Raw genomic sequence first — 21,260 nt, 5'->3', positions numbered from 1 at the left:
GCACGCTGATAAATACATAACGTACACATATATATACACGCACATATACATATACGAGCACACATACATTTGCACGCATACATACACACACATATATACACATAAGACAAAACAAAGAGAGCATCGAGTCCCGCAGTTCTTAACCAGCCTCGGTATCCCAAGAAAGCGCACATATGGTCAACCAACCCTCCCAACAAGGCGCACGAGGAGGAGGAGGAGGGGGGGGGGGACCAATGCAAATTCCCCAAATAACTTTTCCAAAACAATCTGGAAAAGTTTCCCAGACGTCCTTCAGAGGCTTCCATCCCACAAATGCCGTCCTCAAGTAATTTCACGACATTCTTTCAGATCTTTTCAACAACTTGGCGCTATATTGACCCCTGAAAATTGCAAGTCTTGCCGAAACTAGAAAATTTCATTTCTCGAATTTTCCCGATTTTGCAATCAACTAAGTTCCGTAAATGCCAAATCGCGTGTTTTTTTTTGTCATTACAGTATTGAAAATACTGTAATTCAGAATAATTACAGTATTGAAAATACTGTAATTCAGAATAATTACAGTATTGAAAATACTGTAATTCTACCTCGGAATTCTGTATTCCACACAACCTGTTGAATTCAAACAGATGCATATATATTTTTTTTATTGTTAGCTTCAATCTCTGCCTCGTTTCATGCAGGTCGGTGTTCAATCCCCGCGACCGTCCAAGTGGTTGGGCACCATTCCCTTCCCCTCTTCCCCCCCCCCTCGTCCCCTCTCAAATTTTTATCCTAATTCCTTCCAAGTGATATATATATATATATGTATTCGTAATGGCCTGGCGTTTTCTCCTGATAGTTAACTTCCCTTCAACTTCTGTTGCGACCTTCCATCTCAATTTATGGCTGCCTGCAATTACTACAACGTCCGGGATCAACCGCTTCCAGATCTTGGCGAGTCCTTGCTTAAGAAACCAACAGACAAAAAAAAAAGCAGCTACAAAGTCTTCCCACAGCGTATAAGCAGTGGGATAATACCATTAAGCAATGACGCAAGAACAAGACAATTCCCTGTAAACAATGATCAAATACGAGGTATTATACACAGGAATGACGCAAAATCGGGGTTATGCCATTCTGGAATGACGCAAAATCGGGGTTATGCCATTCTGGAATGACGCAAAATCGGGGTTATTCCATTCTGGAATGACGCAAAATCGGGGTTATGCCATTCTGGAATGACGCAAAATCGGGGTTATGCCATTCTGGAATGACGCAAGTGTTTCCTCGCGTTGTTTCTGTGTTTCTACAATTACGCAAGACTGAAGAAATTAGTCGTTCGATCAAGAAATGACGCAAGAGTATGGGGGGGGGAGGTCGTTCCATATCTAAATTACATAATAATGGAATTATTCATTCCTTAAAAAAAAATGACGCCAGGGATGGAATTATTCAGCCATGAAACAGCTCAAACAATGACATCAGTTGTAAATTATGTGTCGTTGTGTGAGACACATATCGCCTAAGAGGTCTAGTGATCTGGCACGTCTTCGTCATGGTATCGGAGATTGCTTCCAGTGGAGGGAGAGAGAGAGAGAGAGAGAGAGAGGGAGAGAGAGAGAGAGAGAGAGAGAGAGAGAGAGAGAGAGAGAGAGACTGAGAGACAGAGAGACAGAGAGACAGAGAGAGGCACTCAGGCAGGTAAGCTTTAAGTGGGATTCTCTCGCAGTCACATACACTGACAGGTAGAAAAGCAGGCAGTCTAACAGGTAAGCAGGTCGCCACATGAACAGGTCGCCACATGAACAGGTCACCACATGAACAGGTCGCCACATGAACAGGTCACCACATGAACAGGTCGCCACATGAACAGGTCGCCACATGAACAGGTCGCCACGGGAACAGGTCGCCACGTGGAACAGGTCGCCACGTGGAACAGGTCGCCACGTCGGTACATATAATTCGGGTCAAAACAGAGCCGCGCAAGACTAAAATACTCAGCGCAGGACTGAATGGAAACCAATTTACCAGTGGGTTGAAATAGGGATCAAAAGGGCTGGCTGCCTGCACGCTGACCGAGGTATTGACCAAGATGTAGTTCGCGTAAAATATATAACCAATGGGAGCCGGTCGGCCGAGCAGACAGCACGCTGGACTTGTGATCCTGTGGTCCTGGGTTCGATCCCAGGCGCCGGCGAGAAACAATGGGCAGAGTTTCTTTCACCCTATGCCCCTGTTACCTAGCAGTAAAATAGGTACCTGGGTGTTAGTCAGCTGTCACGGGCTGCTTCCTGGGGGTGGAGGCCTGGTCGAGGACCGGGCCGCGGAGACACTAAAAGCCCCGAAATCACCTCAAGATAACCTCAAGATAACCAATGGAGCACTAACTCGGGTAGAGAAGAGCCTCCGATAGCAGCCGGTACAGACCCCAGTGAGGAATACACTACCTCACTGTATTCAAGATAACAAATACAATCACTGAGAAATATGCTGATGAAATGCATTCACACCTTGCAATAAGCATCGTGGAAATCGTTGCCTAAGATAACGGCTCTTCAAGGGTTCGGGGGGAAAGATATCCCCCCCGGTGTTATCCATCATTGCATAGTTGAATATAGCACACTTGATATCCGGCAATTTCAAATACTGCACAGATATCGTCGACCAGGAGAGGAGACAATCTGGAGGTGCAGTTTATACCAGGACAAACATAAAATAAATAGTTAATGCACTCTCAAACGAGTGCTCAAACTTTCCAAGAGATGCTTGATAGCCACTCAGGAGGCTGAGAAACATGCTTTGACAACACCACAACAACAACATGCTATCATACATTCAGATTCGAGAACTGCCAATTGCAGCCTTGCAACAGGAACATTTCCGTGACAACACCCATCTGACCACACACACACACACGCTCACACACACACACACTCACACTCACACACACACACACACACACACACACACACACACGCAAACACACACACTCACACACACTCACAAACACTCACACACACACACACACACACACACACACACACACACACTCACAAACACTCACACACACACACACACTCACAAACACTCACACACACACACACACACACACACACACACACACACACACACACACACACACACACACACACACACACACACACACTAGGGGCCTCGTAGCCTGGTGGATAGCACGCAGGACTCGTAATTCTGTGGCGCGGGTTCGATTCCCGCACGAGGCAGAAACAAATGGGCAAAGTTTCTTTCACCCTAAGTGCCCCTGTTACCTAGCAGTAAATAGGTACCTGGGAGTTAGTCAGCTGTCACGGGCTGCTTCCTGGGGTGTGTGTGGTGTGGAAAAAAAAAAGTAGTTAGTAAACAGTTGATTGACAGTTGAGAGGCGGGCCGAAAGAGCAAAGCTCAACCCCCGCAAAAACACAACTAGTAAACACACACACACACACACACACACACTCACACACACACACACACACACACACACTCACACACACACACGCTCACACACACACACACTCACACATGTTGCAGCATTAATACTGACAAACGTCAAGGTCGCCTGTTGCATATTAAGTGTGTGTCAAGTAGGGAATATGGCATTGCAGATGAAGCTGCAAAGTTTGCAACAAAGAGGAGGATAAATGCAGACATTTACATAAGAGGGGGTCCTAGCACAGGTTAATATAATTAGATATAGAGCCATGCAGAAGACATAGTGACCACAACACAGCAGCTCCAAGATCACCATCTAAGGGTAATTGGCACAAGAATTCGACCAACTTTGAAACACTTATTTTCTTGAAACGGAACACAAGAAGAACTGAAGCGCACTTGCACCGAATCAGGCTTGTGTACACCTGTGTATGGGTACACCTGTGCATCGGTACACCTGTGCAATTAGCCAGTACATAGCTGACTGTCTCCAGAAGATGAGAAGAACTCTCAACAATGTAGATAAATGCTCTCCATGTGCATTGGAAGCAACTTTTCTTAAGCCAACGAGTCACAAACACTCACCCACTGCTTAAGACAGTGAGGACTGACAATGAGCGGGCCAGCCAGAGGCTTGGGGCCCGCGCTGGAATATCACCACTGAACAAAAAATCCAAATTACGTATTCTTCCATCCCTTGCTACAAGTATATTTAACTAACATTACCGAAACCCGCCCCCCTGCGACAGGAGCTGGTGGTTTGACCCTTCACCGTGGTGAGGAGGAGACCCTGCACCCCCTTACAATCTCTACCTGACCTATTCCCCAATTATTCATCCTTCCTACCTTCCTCTCTGTCCTTTCTAACCTCCAGTACTTCCCCTAGACCCCTTCATTCCCCTCCCTTCCCTTACCCCACCTACCCCACTCTTCCTCCCTTGCTCTCATTACCTTGTAGGACGAGTCTACCCCACTCCACAGTTTCCAAGTTCGTGCACAACACCTTTGGCATTTCCAGCGTCGTGCGGGCACCTTCAAAGGGAATGACATTTTCGCTCCAAGTGGCTTGCCTTTGGAGCTGCCAAAGAGGCACTACAAAGCTTGAGAATGAGTGAACAGAGTGAGGCTTGAAGTATCGATACACATGTTGGCGGTTTGGCTACAAAAATCGACGAATGTGGACACAGGTTTACAGCGGTGCTACAGAGGTTTACAGCGGTGCCACAGAGATTTACAGCAGTGCCACAGAGGTTTACAGCGATGCCACAGAAGTTTACAGCAGTGCTACAGAAGTTTACAGCGGTGCTACAGAAGTTTACAACGACGCTACAGAGGTATACAGCAGCGCTACAGAGGTTTACAGCAGTGCCACAGAGGTTTACAGCGGTGCTACAGAGCTTTATAGCGGTGCTGAAGGATCATATAGAGCTACTACTAATGTTTATGGTCTTGTTTCAAAGGTTTATATTACAATAGAGGTATAGAGCGCCTCTACAGAGGTTTAGATTGCAAGTATAGAGGCTCATGGTGTTGTTACACAGACCAACGACGGGATGCTGCAAAGAGCGGCGAGGGAGAGATGCCAAAGAGTGAGATGAAGAGTAAAGGGTCAGAGAGAGTCAATTTAAGAAGGGGTTTAAGGGTTGTGGGTTATCTTAAGGTGATGTGGGTTGTGGCACCCTTCTCTCAGGGCCTCTGGGGGTCTCTTCACTGATTCAGTCTATCAAGACGATAGACACTGCTAGCGATAGACAGTGCTAGCGAGACTGGTAGTGAGAGGGGGTCCAGTACCTTCATGTCAGACTTCCTCAGACCTCTCTCCCTTCACTAAAGTAACTGCTAGAGTGAGAAAGACAGGAAGAGGAAGAGGGGGGAGAGAGAGAGAGAGAGAGAGAGAGAGAGAGAGAGAGAGAGAGAGAGAGAGAGAGAGAGAGAGAGAGAGAGAGAGAGAGAGAGAGAGAGAGAGACGTGGGAGAGATGAGAGCATCAACATAGTATAGCGTCTCCATCACTCTCCCCTCAAGACAATATTGGCCACAACTCTCACTCACTGTCTCCCCTCCCTTGCTCTCTCTCTCTGTCCCTCTCTCTCTCTCTCTCCCTTCTCTCTCTACCTTTCTTTCCTCTTCCTGCCTCCCACCTATCCTCCCTCCGTCCCATCCTTCGTCAGCACGGGAGAGGGTTTGATCGCGGTAAAGTCAACACGGACACGAGTCTGTGATGGGCTGTGTTAGTGGCGTTGGTGTGAGAAGTGTGGGCCAGGTGTGGGAAGTGTGGGCCAGGTGTGGAAAGTATGGGCGAGGTGTGGGAAGTGTAGGCACAGGTGTGGGAAGTGTGGGAACAGGTGTGGGTGGGCGTCAGCTCGATATGTAGCAATGTTGACCTGGTCTAACCTTCCTGCCTGCTGAAACATATATGCGAAGCCGCTGTCATTCCAAGACACACACACACACACACACACACACACACACACACACACACACACACACACAAACACACCATTAACCCACTTTCCCTTGGTCCCCTTTACCCCTTACTGACTCTCCCTTGCCCTTCTTGGCATAATCAGACTCAAAGACTCAAAGACAAGTGACTTCGGGAAGCAAAGTTAAACTCAGATGGAATTAAACACAATAAGTACTGCAGTGACCGGGCCTGCAGTGACAAACAGTTGATGCCCCTCTCATCAACATTTGATGCCACAGTGACCGAGAATTAAACTTGCGGTGATTGCCAGACTGTGCTACAGTGATAGATAATGATAGACGAAGTGGAAGAAAGATACCGAGACGCCCAGAGCTCATCGGAAGGATGAGTTCCTTCACTTTGACCTCAGCCCCCACTTAGAAAAAAGTTACCAGTGTCTGAGGAGTGGGCACATGGTCAGAGAAGTGATGTGGTGGAGGCTGATAGCATAAACAGTATCACATATAAATATAATTTAATATGCCCAAGACCGTGGGCCTGTTGATTGACATTTGAGAGGCGGGATAAAAGAGCTGAAGCTCAATCCCCGCAACCTCAATTAGGTGCGTTGACACACACACACAGTTTCAATTCTAGATATGACAGAATGCAATAGGCTCAGGAACCTGAACACCGGTTGATACCGAAGCGGGGCCAAAGAGCCGAAGCTCAACCCCCGCCACACACACACTAGCCACAACCAGGACATGTTTAGGGTGAGGTGAGTGGTGTAACTCACGGCCCCTGGCACCTCCATCAGGCACTCAACATCTGCATAATTAAGTTCATAGACTCTAATGAGTGCCAGTATCAATATCCGGCTCAGGGAGGGAGGGAAGGGCAGTCACCTGTAAGAAGCCAAGCATGGGTGGTGTGGGCGGCGTGGGCGGCTGGTAGCGTGGGTGGTGTGGGCGGCGTGGGCGGCTGGTAGCGTGGGTGGTGGGCGGCGTGGGCGGCTGGTAGCGTGGGTGGTGGGCGGCGTGGGCAGCTGGTAGCTTGGGTGGTGGGCGGCGTGGGCAGCTGGTAGCTTGGGTGGTGGACGGCGTGGGCGGCTGGTAGCGTGGGTGGTGGGCGGCGTGGGCGGCTGGTAGCGTGGGTGGTGGGCGGCGTGGGTGGCTGGTAGCTTGGGTGGTGGGCGGCGTGGGCGGCTGGTAGCTTGGGTGGTGGGCGGCGTGGGCGGCGTGGGCGGCTGGTAGCGTGGGTGGTGGGCGGCGTGGGTGGCTGGTAGCTTGGGTGGTGGGCGGCTGGTAGCGTGGGTGGTGGGCGGCGTGGGAGGCTGGTAGCGTGGGTGGTGGGCGGCGTGGGCGGCTGGAAGCGTGGGTGGTGGGCGGCGTGGGCGGCTGGTAGCGTGGGTGGTGTGGGCGGCGTGGGCGGCTGGTAGCGTGGGTGGTGGGCGGCGTGGGCGGCTGGTAGCGTGGGTGGTGGGCGGCGTGGGCGGCTGGTAGCGTGGGTGGTGGGCGGCGTGGGCGGCTGGTAGCGTGGGTGGTGGGCGGCGTGGGCGGCTGGTAGCGTGGGTGGTGGGCGGCGTGGGCGGCTGGTAGCGTGGGTGGTGGGCGGCGTGGGCGGCTGGTAGCGTGGGTGGTGGGCGGCGTGGGCGGCTGTATGAGCTAGAGAATAACCACTCCACCAAGACCTCTACCGTCAGGTCTATACCCTCACACCTACATAACCTTAATCAATCAGCAATAACAATCAAGGTTAAAAACTTAACTTCGTTCATCAACCTTTCATTTCTTCCTAACTCAACCCGTCCCACATCCCCTTCCCTCCCCCTCTCCCTACACTTCCCCCTTACATCCCCTTCCCTTTCCATCCCCCCCCCTCTCTCTCCCACATCCCCTTCCCTCCCCCTCTCCCTACACTTTCCCCTTACATCCCCTTCCCTTTCCATCACCCTCCCCCCTCTCTCTCCCACATTCACTTCTCGAGGTACACAAGGCACTCTAGGCCTGGAGTCCGTCCTTGTGGCAAGGCCCAGAGATCAACGAGTGGGACTCGACCCGAGCCTCGAGCGAGACCTCGAGCAGCAGTGCCAATATAACCCTCACTAAGGCCAGTCCTCGGAGTGTCTCAAGGAGCAGCAACAATTTCCTTGGAGTTGCAACTTGAGTTCCGCCTCAGACCCGTAAATGTTTTACCCTTTAACATTTCCACAAAATAAGATGTCCACAATAATAATAATAATAATAATAATTAATTAATAATAATAATTAATAACTTATAATAATAATTTTCAATATAGCTGGAGCAGCTGATAAGCCACTAAGCGTGATGTAAACTTATGCTTTTGGGAAAATGATGATCGTTTGTTTATGTTTCCTTGAAAGTTGTGTAAACAGGTAAACAGGTTGTCACCGACATTCTTCCTCGGAACATGCCATAGCGACAGGTGCACCAGAGGGAAGAGTATACCCCCAGGGTAGCGTACCCTAGGGTGGTATACCCCAGGGGAGCGCACCCTAGAATGGTATACCCGCACGGTAGCGCACCCTAGGGTAGTATATACCCAGAGGATAGCGCACCCTAGAGTGGTATATACCCCAGGGTAGCGTGACCTAGGGTGGTATACCCCAAGGGTAAGTAAGTAATAATCAAAAGAAGGCACCAAACCGGGAAGGCTATGTAGCACCACCAAGTGTGCGGGATAATCAGAGGGCGCTAAATATCACCAACGATGCCAATACGAGAACAGAAACGCATAAGGCGAACGATATCAAAAGTATCCGATTCACCAAGGATTCTATCGGTGGACAATTGACCGCGAGGGACGGTCGAAAAGCAAGACACGCTCGTTCTGGAAGTCAGGACATTCACACAAGAATGTGCACGACTGTAAGAAGAACAATGCAATTTAAACAATAAGGAGCACGGCGGTGCTCCATTAGGTGATCGTGAGTTAAAAGCGTATGGCCAAGATGTAATCTAGCCAGAGCCGTTTCCTACCTCCGGTTACGGTAGTAGGAGGAAGGCCACAGGAACACACGGCCCTTAAGAGTACGCAGTTTGTTACCAATAACAGAAGACCAACAACCCTGCCAATGGGCAAGGATGGTGGAATGAATAACTGGGTAAAAGTCGGAATATGGAATACCTTTACAGGAGTTGGGACAAGTGCGGATAGCTTCCTTAGCAGTAAGCATCCGCATGCTCATTTAAAGCGACCCAACATGGCTGGGAACCCAGCAAAACTCTACTGACTTAAATTTGCTGGAAATAAGAATCAGCCAATGTTGAATCTCAATGACCACTGGGTGGACCGGATTAAAGGACCCCAAAGCCATGAGGACACTACGAGAGTCAACTACTACCACAAAGGAGGATTGACAATGAGAAAGCAGGAGACGAAGAGCAGAGAGAATAACAAAGTTCTGCTGTGAAGATGCTGGCCTCCGGAGGCAGGCGACACACATAAGTATGGTCAGGAAAAACAACAGAGTAGCCCACACCGTCAGCAGACTTCGACCCATCGGTGAAGATGCAAACGGAGTGGGAGTGAGAAGAAAAGTGCTCAAGGAAAACGCATTTCAGGAACGTAGGAGGGGGTAAAAGCTTTAGTGATACAGGTCAGGGAAGTACAAAATTTGGGAAGGGGGACCCTCCACGGGGGCAAGGAGGGAACAATACGAGGAGAAACATTGGTAAGACGAACCGAAAGAGAATATTGTAAGCGAGACAAACGGACAGAAAGAGGAAGGTGGTGTAGAGGAACAGGAACCACAGGAGAGGTAAAAGTCAAAGTTCGACAGAGGCGAGAGTGAGGATGCTGTAAGGACCGCGCAAGATAGCGAAGACAGTAGCGATCACTTCGGTCCTGGAGAGAGAGGAAGCCAGTGTCAGCGAACAAGCTGAGGGTAAGAGTGGAACGAAAGGCACCAGAGCCGAGGCGCAACCCAGTATGATGCAAAGTATCAAGATGGCAAAGAGTAGAAGGAGAAGCAGAAGAGTATGCAGGGCAACCATAATCGAGTTTAGACAAGACGATAGAGGAGTGCAAATAGAGGAGCGTGCGCCTATCCGCACCCCAAGAAGTATGGGACAAAACCTTAAGGAGGTTAAGGGCCTTAGAGCATTCAACATGGAGGCAAGAGATATGGGGCGACCAGGACAAACGAGTGTCAAAGAATAACCCTGAAAGCTTCGCAGAATCTTTGTACACAAGGGATGACCATAAAGCGACAAAGAGGGACGAAGAACGACCCACTTCCGAGTAAAGGTCATAGACAAGTTTTGGTTGTAGAGAACTGGAAGCCATGATTGGTGGCCCAAGATGATGCAGCATCAATCGCAAGTTGAAGGCGCCTTTGAAGGAGAGGCAAATCATCACCTCGACAGCAAAGAGTAAGATCGTCATTATAAAGAGTGGAGAAGATGCCAGAAGGGAGGGAGGAAAGAAGATCATTTGGGGGAACCAGAAAAAGAGTAGTGCTCAGAACACTACCTTGGGACACACCTTCGTACTGCTAAAAAGAGGCAGAGAAAGTGGCACCAAGCCTGACTCTAAAGGTACGACGAGAGAGGAAGCTTTGGAAGAAGAGAGGGTGATTACCACGAAGGCCAAAAGAACGAAGCTGGGACAGAATATAGTATCTCCATGCCGTGTCATAAGCCTTTTCCAGGTCAAAAAGGACAGCAACAACGGTGGTTTTCGCAGCAAAAGCAGTACGAATATAGACCTCCAAGTTCACCAGGACATCAGTCGTGCTGCAGCACTTACGAAAACCAAATTGTGAAGGAAAGAGGTGACGATGGTGTTCCAAGAACCACATCAGATGAACATTTACCATACACTCAACGAGTTTGCAGACAACTCGTAAGGGCAATAGGGTGGAAGTCCGTAAGGGAAGTTCCGAGAGACCCTGGTTTCCGAATAGGGAGTACAACGACATCGAGCCAGTCCTCAGGGACTGACGACGACTCCCAGACCTGGTTATACAGACTCAGTAAAGACTGAGACGTGCACGGAGGGAGATGGCGAAGCATCTCATAATGAACGTCATCTGAGTCCACTGCCGTAGACCCACAGACGGCCAGGGCAGACTGAAGTTCAGAAAGAGAGAAAGGATCGTTATAGGGAAGACGGAGATGAGTGTGGAAATCTAAGGGATGAGATTCAAGAACAGGCTTATGAAGAAGGAAGGATTGAGGAAGATGAGAACCAGAGCTAACAGTAGAAAAGTGGGAACCCAGTTCAGTTGTGACCTTCAGTTGGTCCGCCACAAGAGTACCACGGAGGTGGAGAACCGGCGAGACATCGGGAACGAACTTACCCGCAATCTTGCAGATCTTCTTCCAGATCTGCGGCAGAGGAGTATCGGACGTAATGATGGAAACATAAGATTTCCAACTCTCACGTTTAGCTGAACGGATCCAATGGAACGGATGGTCCAACGGGCCACCGCGCTAACCTTTCAAAACAAAACAAAGGAATCAGCCGTCTGCTGGCGTCGGTGTTTCTTTCAGGCTGCACGCTTACAGCGGACACCCCGAGCACAGTCTGCATTCCACCAGGGAACGCACTTCCACATGCCTCGGGAGGTAGAGCGAGGAATAGAGTGGAGGGCAGCGTCAAAGGCTGTGTCATGAAAAAAGGAGGAGGGCGCGAGGAAGAGGCAGAGAGGGGAGGTCAGAGAGAGTAGCACAGAGGGTGAATAGGTTCAGTCAGCCTTGGCAAACTGCCACCTGAGGAAGGAGAGGGGAGGGTGAAAAGAGGAAAAAGGAAACGAGGATGGGGAAATGATCACTCTTATAGAGGTCATCAAGAACCCGCCACGTGAAATCTAAGTAAAGGGACAACGAGCAGAGAGAAAGATCAAGACAGGAAAGGGTGTGAGTCCGAAAGTCCACATGAATAGGCTCACCAGAATTCAGAAGAGATAGAGAAGAAGCGAGGACGAACGGTTCCAGAAGGCGGCCTCGGGTGTTTGTCAAAACATCCCCCCAGAGGGTACGTCGACAGTTGAAATCACCCAAAAGGAGCACCGGCTCTGGCAAGGAGTCCAGGAGGTGCTTAAGATCAGGAAGGAAAAGCGTGACATTTGGGGGGAGATAAATGGAACAGACTGTATACCATTTACCCACAAAAACAATGGATAAGTGACGGAAGAAGTAGGGGGACGAAGGGAACATCAGAACGAATTAGGAGAACAGTAGAGTTATGGGCACCAGCAAGAGCTGGGGGGGGGGGGAGAAAGAAAGGAATAACCACGACAGTGACCAGGACGAGCACCAAGCATTGGTTCCTGGAGACAAACACAAAGTGGTGTAAACTGTGTAATTAGAAGTTGGAGTTCATGGAAGTTGGCAGAATTTCCACGAATATTCCACTGAAGAATAGACATTATCAAAGAGAAAGGACAGTAACGGAGAACAATAAAGAAACAAAGGTAAAGAAGAACACAGTTTATTAAAGCTCAGGATCAGAGGTCAGGATCAGGAACAGGGTCAGCAAAATCAGGGTTTGGAGGCATGGGTAAACTTAGTAAAGATAGAGGGAAGGAAGCGGGAGGACAGACCGAGGCGGACTGACGGGGTCCGGAGGAGGAGGAGACAACTGAGAGGGGCAGGGCAGTAATCAGGGAGTGCACCTCAGCAAGGGCAGCAACCGGGAGGAAATCGGGGGCAAAAGAAACCTCCATATCTGGGACAGGGGGCCCGACCACTGAAATGGGAGGGGGACGTAGTGATAGAGTCAGAGGGAGGGGGCGAGGAAGAAAGCGATACCTTCTTACCCGCTGGGGAGGAAGAACGAGAGGAACCAGGCTTACGTTTCTGACTCGAAGAGAGAGACAGGTGTTCCAGTAACAACGTACCGGGCGACAGACTCAATGGTCTCAGCAGAAGAGGAACGGGAGCGAACAACACGAAGATTGCTGGGAGGATGATGGATATCAGCCTGGACAGACAGGTGGTGTGGAGGGTCAAGAGAAGGGGGGAGAGTTGGGAAGAAAGAGTGGGGGGAGATTGGAAAGAAGACAGGAGACATGGTGGGTTGGGTAGGAAGTGAGGAAACTTCAGATTGAGAACCAGGAGGGAGCCCTTTTGGGACAGGATGTAAAGGAATAGGGGAGGAGGTGGAGGGCGTGTTCAGGTCTAAGGCCTGGAAACGGTTGTGAGACTGAGGAAGGTGGGAAGGACGAGGAGAAGTAGAACGCAACACGTGAGCGTAGGATACACCCCGCAAAATGGGTGAGACGACCAACTTGGCATCTCGCTTCAGGAAAAGTCAGACGATCATGGTGTTTCAAGTTGAGGACGGCTTCCTTGAGTTTATAGTGTATACATGAGCGTGAGAAGGAAGGGTGGGCCTCACCGCAATTGAGGCAGCGAGCCTAGGGAGAAGTGCACTCGGACTTAAAATGATCATCGTCCCAACATTTGGGGCATAGATACACAGTACTTGTGCACTTGAGGACACCGTGCCCAAACTTCCAACACTTATTGCAAAAGTCTAGGAGAGGGAAGTACTCCTGAACAGAGCATCTGGCACCAGCAAGAATAATAGAGGGTGGAAGGGCCCTACTATCAAAGGTGATTTTTACAACTCGAAGGAGTTGACGGCAACGACCACGAGGGGGTCGAGTAAACGTGTCCACCTGGAGGACAGAATGACCCTGGGCCTCGAAGATATGTTTAATATCCTTATGGCAGTCTTTGAGGTCCCTAACACCAGTTGCAACATGGTGTGGAAGGATAACAGTGCCAACACTGGCATTTAACCGAGTGTTTTTGGAGACCTGAAGAGGGGGTCTCCCCAATGCAGGACAAAGCGGCTAAGCGAGTAGCTGCATCCTGAGAAGGAGCAGCAACGACACACGTACCGTAACTGGTGGGGGTTAAAAGTAACAGAGGCATCTACTGAATCAACAAGGTGTTTATGGAGGGAGAAATCGTCAGGAGTAGAATTCAGATGGTGGAGATCAATGTATTTAGCACATGTAGCGGGACCAAACAAGGCATTGTAAGTATTAGCATGGGAAGGGATTGTGCGAGTGCAGCCGTGGCAGGGCGGCATGAGAACCCCCAGAGAGGGGGTAAAAGGCGCAGTAGTCACAATGAGAGACGAAGCCGTGCCAGGGGATGAGGTGGTCACCACTGGGGGCAGGGAACTCGACCCTACCTCAGAGGAGGGAGGGGAGTAGTCAGGAGGGTCAAAGGAAGAGTAAGGTTGGGGCCCAATGCAGCGGAGGCTACAGGGCCCGGTCTTCCAACACAGTCCGACTCAGGGGCTTGGTCGCGCACCCCACGAGCCTGAGAAGGTACAAGGGAAACATTATCTGACATAGAAACGAGGAAAACTTTCATTCACGAATGTGCCCCCACACCCACCATGGAGCCACAATTAGAGGCAGGACACCCAACAAGAAGCTATCGCCGATCTTGCCGGGGCCCCCCAGGGGTGCGTCGTGAGTATACGCCCCACAAACGCCACCTTAAGAACCGTGAGTCCGTTGAGATCGGGTTCAGTGACGAAAGGAGGATTGACAATAAAAGGGTCCCCTCGTTTGAGACGTTGGGTACCACAGTTCTATGGGAGCAAGAGTATGCCTCCCCAAACATCTGGACATCAAAATAAAAGAAGGCCGAAAGAAGAATCAAAACAAGCAAAAGGTCGGCGGGGAATGACAATGAGAAAGGAGAAGAGGGGGGAGAAAAAGAAACAGAAGGAAATGGAAAAGTTGTCCAGCACAATTAGAAAGGATAGCAGCAGGAGCACAAGGCTACAAAAGGACAGAGGACTGCCCCAAAGAGCATCACACTCCAGCAGCTGCCCACCAAGCCCACCCCAAGGGTAGCATACCCAAAGGTGGTATACCCCAGGGTACTGTACCCTAGGGTGGTATACCCCAGAGTAGCGTATCCTAGGGTGGTTGGAGGACAAAGCCGAGGCGTCTAAGACAGCACGGAGCTGGTATGCACACCACTATGACACGAAGGTTCAGCCATCGAGAGGGAAGTTTGGTAATGAGGTTAAATGAAACGGAACCTATCAATGTATGGGAAACTAGCACCTCGATGGCGGGGACCGTATAGAGTAATTAAGAAGCTAGGCAACATTAATTTTGTAATTAAAGGTATATTTGATGACCAGGGTGAAACAAGTCTTCATGTCAACAAACTGAAGGGTTACGTTGCCAGGAACTGGAACCGTCTTCAGCGATTCCCATTCCTGTCCCCTGGTGAGGTGACAGCCATCCAGGGTGGCCCAGGAGGACCTGGGGGAGGAGGACCTTCAGTCAACTCTGGTACTCAAAGTCAACCTTGTCACCTCCATGGTAACGAGGTCACGGGCTAGGCAAGGAGTGCTTAATCACCTCCGGGGAGAGGGAGTTGTAACAACCAGGAAAATCTCTCTCTTTCTCCCTTTATCCTCCCTCACCCTTCCATAATCCGTCTCCCCTCCTCCTCGAAGTGTAAGGGTCAATGGCAAGGTCAATGGACCTTGCCATCCATTACTAGATCAGCCTGGGATAAGACTTTTCAAACAGTTTTTAATTAACAATTCTTATGCTGAGCGTATTGCATTAGGAAGAGCAGACCACCCTACAAGCCTCCTCTTGTAGGTTGGCAACAAGCTAACCCCCCCCCCCCAGCTCATATTAGCTGGGGTCAGTTCGGGAACATATACCCGTTGTAGAAGGATAAGATTCAGAGTGCCTCGGCAAGTGACTGGAGCCGATCTGCAGGTCATGACACCACCGGGTTGAGAGCCAGGGTCTCCACCTGCGAGAGGCCGAGGTCATAGGTAACGTGTGATATCTCTGTTGTATTTATTTTCCATCTGAATTACTTACCATTTTGCCAGAGAAGGATAGTGACTTAGGAATTTGCCAGTGCAGGTGTCTTAGGAATTGGTGGTGAATATCATTTGATGAAATAAAATCTTATTAAATTACCATCTTTATGTGTCATTTGGTCCCCCCGCTCGATATCTACCAAGCCTGTCATCAAAGACGTTGAACCACCTTCTATGAACCTCCCAAATTCTCCATTATTAAATTGCTTAACATAACTCAGTGAAAACATCAAAAGAAGAAATCTCTCAGTGGTAATTAAAGTCAACGGGGCGCGGTGCTTCCCGCCATGAACCACTGGCGCTCCACTAATTAGAAGTTATCAATTCAATTGTCGTAACGACTGTAATTGGGTGATTGTGGCAGCTGGTGTTTCTCCTCTGAATTGAGATTAAGCGTTCCCGTGACCGTACCATTGTTGTTGTGAGAGAGTAGCAGTACCAGGGTACACTCGACTGTAAACTATTGTGTAGACTGTTGAAGAAATCTATTTAAGAGCACCAGTGTGTAAACCTACAGTGGTATCAGGTAGAGGTTACAATGGTAAAAGGTGTTACAGTATCCCAGAGTGGTATACCCAAGGGTAGCATACCCCCCAGGGTAGCATACCCCCAGGGTAACATACCCCCAGGGTAACATACCCCCAGGGAAGCATACCCCCAGGGTAGCATACCCCCAGGGAAGCATACCCCCAGGGAAGCATACCCCCAGGGTAGCATACCCCCCAGGGAATCATACCCCCAGGGTAGCGTACCCCCAGGGTAACATACCCCCAGGGTAACATACCCCCCAGGATAACATACCCCCAGGGTAACATACCCCAGGGTAACATACCCCCAGGGAAGCATACCCCCAGGGTAACATACCCCCAGGGTAACATACCCCCAGGGTAGCAAACCCCCAGCGTAACATACCCCCAGCGTAACATACCCCCAGGGTAGCATACCCCCAGGGTAGCATACCCCCAGGGTAGCATACCCCCAGGGTAGCATACCCCTCATGATAGCATACCCCCAGGGTAACATACCCCTCATGGTAGCATACCCCCAGAGTAGCATACCCCCAGGGTAGCATACCCCCAGGGTAGCATACCCCCAGGGTAACATACCCCAGGGTAACATACCCCCAGGGTAACATACCCCCAGATTAGCATACCCCTCATGATAGCATACCCCTCATGATAGCATACCCCCAGGGTAACATACCTCTCATGGTAGCATACCCCTCATGGTAGCATACCCCCAGAGTAACATACCCCCAGGGTAGCATACCCCCAGGGTAACATACCCCCAGGGTAACATACCCCCAGGGTAGCATACCCCCAGGGTAACATACTCCCAGGGTAGCATACCCCCAGGGTAACATACCTCCAGGGTAACATACCCCCAGGGTAGCATACCCCTCATGATAGCATACCCCTCATGATAGCATACCCCCAGGGTAGCATACCCCTCATGGTAGCATACCCCTCATGGTAGCATACCCCCAGAGTAACATACCCCCAGGGTAGCATACCCCCAGGGTAACATACCCCCAGGGTAACATACCCCCAGGGTAACATACCCCCAGGGTAGCATACCCCTCATGATAGCATACCCTTCATGATAGCATACCCCCAGGGTAACATACCCCTCATGGTAGCATACCCCTCATGGTAGCATACCCTCAGAGTAACATACCCCCAGGGTAGCATACCCCCAGGGTAACATACCCCCAGGGTAGCATACCCCCAGGGTAGCATACCCCCAGGGTAACATACCCCCAGGGTAGCATACCCCCAGGGTAGCATACCCCCAGGGTAGCATACCCCCAGGGTAGCATACCCCCAGGGTAGCATACCCCCAGGGTAGCATACTCCCAGGGTAGCATACCCCCAGGGTAGCATACCCCCAGGGTAGCATACCCCCAGGGTAGCATACCCCCAGGGTAGCATACTCCCAGGGTAGCATACCCCCAGGGTAGCATACCCCCAGGGTAACATACCCCCAGGGTAACATACCCCCAGGGTAACATACCCCCAGGGTAACATACCCCCAGGGTAGCATACTCCCAGGGTAACATACCCCCAGGGTAACATACCCCCAGGGTAGCATACCCCCAAGGTAACATACCCCCAGGGTAACATACCCCCAGGGTAGCATACCCCCAGGGTAACATACCCCCAGGGTAACATACCCCCAGGGTAGCATACCCCCAGGGTAGCATACCCCCAGGGTAACATACCCCCAGGGTAGCATACCCCCAGGGTAGCATACCCCCAGGGTAGCATACCCCCAGGGTAGCATACCCCCAGGGTAGCGTGACCACACCCATTATGTATAACATTTACATTGTGAAAACAGCCAATATAGACCTTTACCGGAGTCAGAGAACGTAAACCTGATTCATGAAACAAAACTCCATTACAACGACACGGAGACGAATTACTGTCACCCTAGAAAGTCACAAAGACCTCAAGGAAGTTGCAGGTAAATGCTCAAAGCAATTTGCAGGTTTTGGAAGGGTTACGAACCACTTAAAAATCATAGACGCGGTAGAAGATGATTTAACTACCTCACAGCTGACGAATTCGAACCTATCATGAAGCATTCGATACACGTTTGAGACAGTGTTCATATGGCTTGATCCGTAAATAATTAAGATCATGAGGCTTCGTGTAATTCCTAACGAGCCAGGTCGTTTCCCCTCGGGATGAACAACCATCTTTAAGTTGTATATATGTATAAGCTATGTATATACTTTATACATATACAACTTATACTTTATACGTGCACTTGGCCGTCTATAGCTTATAGTGAGTGTAGTGATGTATGTTGTTAAAATACAGTGTGTGGTTGTATTGACAACAGTACTATAGTGACCAGTAGTACTGACAACAGTACTATAGTGACCAGTAGTACTGACAACAGTACTATAGTAACCAGTAGTATTGACAACAGTACTATAGTGACCAGTAGTATTGACAACAGTACTATAATGACCAGAAGTACTGACAACAGTACTATAGTGACCAGTAGTATTGACAACAGTACTATAATGACCAGAAGTATTGACAACAGTACTATAGTAACCAGTAGTATTGACAACAGTACTATAATGACCAGTAGTACTGACAACAGTACTATAGTGACCAGTAGTACTGACAACAGTACTATAGTAACCAGTAGTATTGACAACAGTACTATAGTGACCAGTAGTATTGACAACAGTACTATAGTGACCAGTAGTACTGACAACAGTACTATAGTGACCAGTAGTATTGACAACAGTACTATAATGACCAGAAGTATTGACAACAGTACTATAGTGACCAGTAGTACTGACAACAGTACTATAGTGACCAGAAGTACTGACAACAGTACTATAGTAACCAGTAGTATTGACAACAGTACTATAATGACCAGTAGTATTGACAACAGTACTATAGTGACCAGTAGTATTGACAACAGTACTATAGTGACCAGTAGTATTGACAACAGTACTATAGTGACCAGAAGTACTGACAACAGTACTATAGTGACCAGTAGTATTGACAACAGTACTATAGTGACCAGTAGTATTGACAACAGTACCATAGTGACCAGTAGTACTGACAACAGTACTATAGTGACCAGTAGTATTGACAACAGTACCATAGTGACCAGTAGTACTGACAACAGTACTATAGTGACCAGTAGTATTGACAACAGTACTATAGTGACCAGTAGTATTGACAACAGTACCATAGTAACCAGTAGTATTGACAACAGTACTATAGTGACCAGTAGTATTGACAACAGTACCATAGTGACCAGTAGTACTGACAACAGTACTATAGTAACCAGTAGTACTGACAACAGTACTATAGTGACCAGTAGTATTGACAACAGTACTATAGTGACCAGTAGTACTGACAACAGTACTATAGTGACCAGTAGTATTGACAACAGTACCATAGTAACCAGTAGTATTGACAACAGTACTATAGTGACCAGTAGTATTGACAACAGTACCATAGTGACCAGTAGTATTGACAACAGTACTATAGTGACCAGTAGTATTGACAACAGTACTATAGAAACCAGTAGTATTGACAACAGTACTATAGTGACCAGTAGTATTGACAACAGTACCATAGTGACCAGTAGTATTGACAACAGTACTATAGTGACCAGTAGTATTGACAACAGTACCATAGTGACCAGTAGTACTGACAACAGTACTATAGTGACCAGTAGTATTGACAACAGTACTATAGTGACCAGTAGTACTGACAACAGTACTATAGTGACCAGTAGTACTGACAACAGTACCATAGTGACCAGTAGTACTGACAACAGTACTATAGTGACCAGTAGTATTGACAACAGTACTATAGTGACCAGTAGTACTGACAACAGTACTATAGTGACCAGTAGTATTGACAACAGTACTATAGTGACCAGTAGAACTGACAACAGTACTATAGTGACCAGTAGTATTGACAACAGTACTATAGTGACCAGTAGTATTGACAACAGTACTATAGTGACCAGTAGTATTGACAACAGTACTATAGTGACCAGTAGTATTGACAACAGTACCATAGTGACCAGTAGTATTGACAACAGTACTATAGTGACCAGAAGTACTGACAACAGTACTATAGTAACCAGTAGTATTGACAACAGTACTATAGTGACCAGTAGTATTGACAACAGTACCATAGTGACCAGTAGTACTGACAACAGTACTATAGTAACCAGTAGTACTGACAACAGTACTATAGTGACCAGTAGTATTGACAACAGTACTATAGTAACCAGAAGTACTGACAACAGTACTATAGTGACCAGTAGTATTGACAACAGTACTATAGTGACCAGTAGTATTGACAACAGTACCATAGTGACCAGTAGTATTGACAACAGTACCATAGTGACCAGTTGTATTGACAACAGTACCATAGTGACCAGTAGTATTGACAACAGTACTATAGTGACCAGTAGTACTGACAACAGTACTATAGTGACCAGTAGTATTGACAACAGTACTATAGTGACAAGTAGTACTGACAACAGTACTATAGTGACCAGTAGTACTGACAACAGTACTATGACAACATTTTAAAATCCATTAATATAATGCGAGGTAAGGTTATGTAAAGTATAAAGGTTAAAAGAGCTAAGATTAGGTTAGACTCACCTTACCCTATTTGATGTTACCAAACGTTACCTTACCTTAAACACTCTACCTTACCTCAAGACGGGCTGGCATTGACACCGTCGCCACCATTCCCACCAACCATATACGGGTTATTCATGCCCGTGCCACCTCTGGGGGCGGCTTAATCTTCATCAATCACTTCACAACCCCCCAGATAACCCCTTCCTTGCACTTCACTCCGTCGACATCAACACTCAAGATGTCACACGTGACGTCTAAGAGACGTCACACGTGACGTCTAAGAGACGTCACACGTGACGTCTAAGAGATGTCACACGTGACGTCTAAGAGATGTCACACGTGACGTCTAAGAGATGTCACACGTGACGTCTAAGAGACATCACCCTCACCACCAGCACACAAACTGAGTTGACACCTTGACACAAGTTG

General features: G+C 48.7%; 2 protein-coding genes across 2 annotated transcripts; one reads left to right on the top strand and one right to left on the bottom strand.

Moving 5' to 3' along the window:
• Positions 1-6,689: 6,689 nt before the first annotated feature.
• LOC138352214 (uncharacterized) lies at positions 6,690-10,147 on the bottom strand. The gene is made up of 2 exons (XM_069304496.1): positions 10,097-10,147; positions 6,690-7,502 (listed from the first exon to the last, which is right to left on the bottom strand). Exons 1-2 carry the CDS (start codon positions 10,145-10,147, stop codon positions 6,690-6,692), a joined length of 864 nt encoding a protein of 287 aa, XP_069160597.1.
• Positions 10,148-18,722: 8,575 nt separating this feature from the next.
• LOC123753443 (mucin-22-like) lies at positions 18,723-20,774 on the top strand. Its single transcript, XM_045735435.2, has one exon. It carries the CDS (start codon positions 18,723-18,725, stop codon positions 20,772-20,774), a length of 2,052 nt encoding a protein of 683 aa, XP_045591391.2.
• Positions 20,775-21,260: the final 486 nt, after the last annotated feature.

This window comes from Procambarus clarkii, chromosome 52, assembly GCF_040958095.1.
Source record: "Procambarus clarkii isolate CNS0578487 chromosome 52, FALCON_Pclarkii_2.0, whole genome shotgun sequence".
NCBI classification, from domain to species: domain Eukaryota; kingdom Metazoa; phylum Arthropoda; class Malacostraca; order Decapoda; family Cambaridae; genus Procambarus; species Procambarus clarkii.
This window is presented reverse-complemented; position numbering and strand designations above follow the sequence as displayed.

Coding starts and splice junctions, on each gene's coding strand:
- LOC138352214 (XM_069304496.1), bottom strand. CDS start 10,147: ATGGCTTCCAGTTCTCTACAACCAAAACTTGTCTATGACCTTTACTCG. Junction 7,503..10,096: donor TCTATGACCTTTACTCGGAA/GTGGGTCGTTCT, acceptor GTTATTCTCTAG/CTCATACAGCCGCCCACGCC.
- LOC123753443 (XM_045735435.2), top strand. CDS start 18,723: ATGACCAGAAGTATTGACAACAGTACTATAGTAACCAGTAGTATTGAC.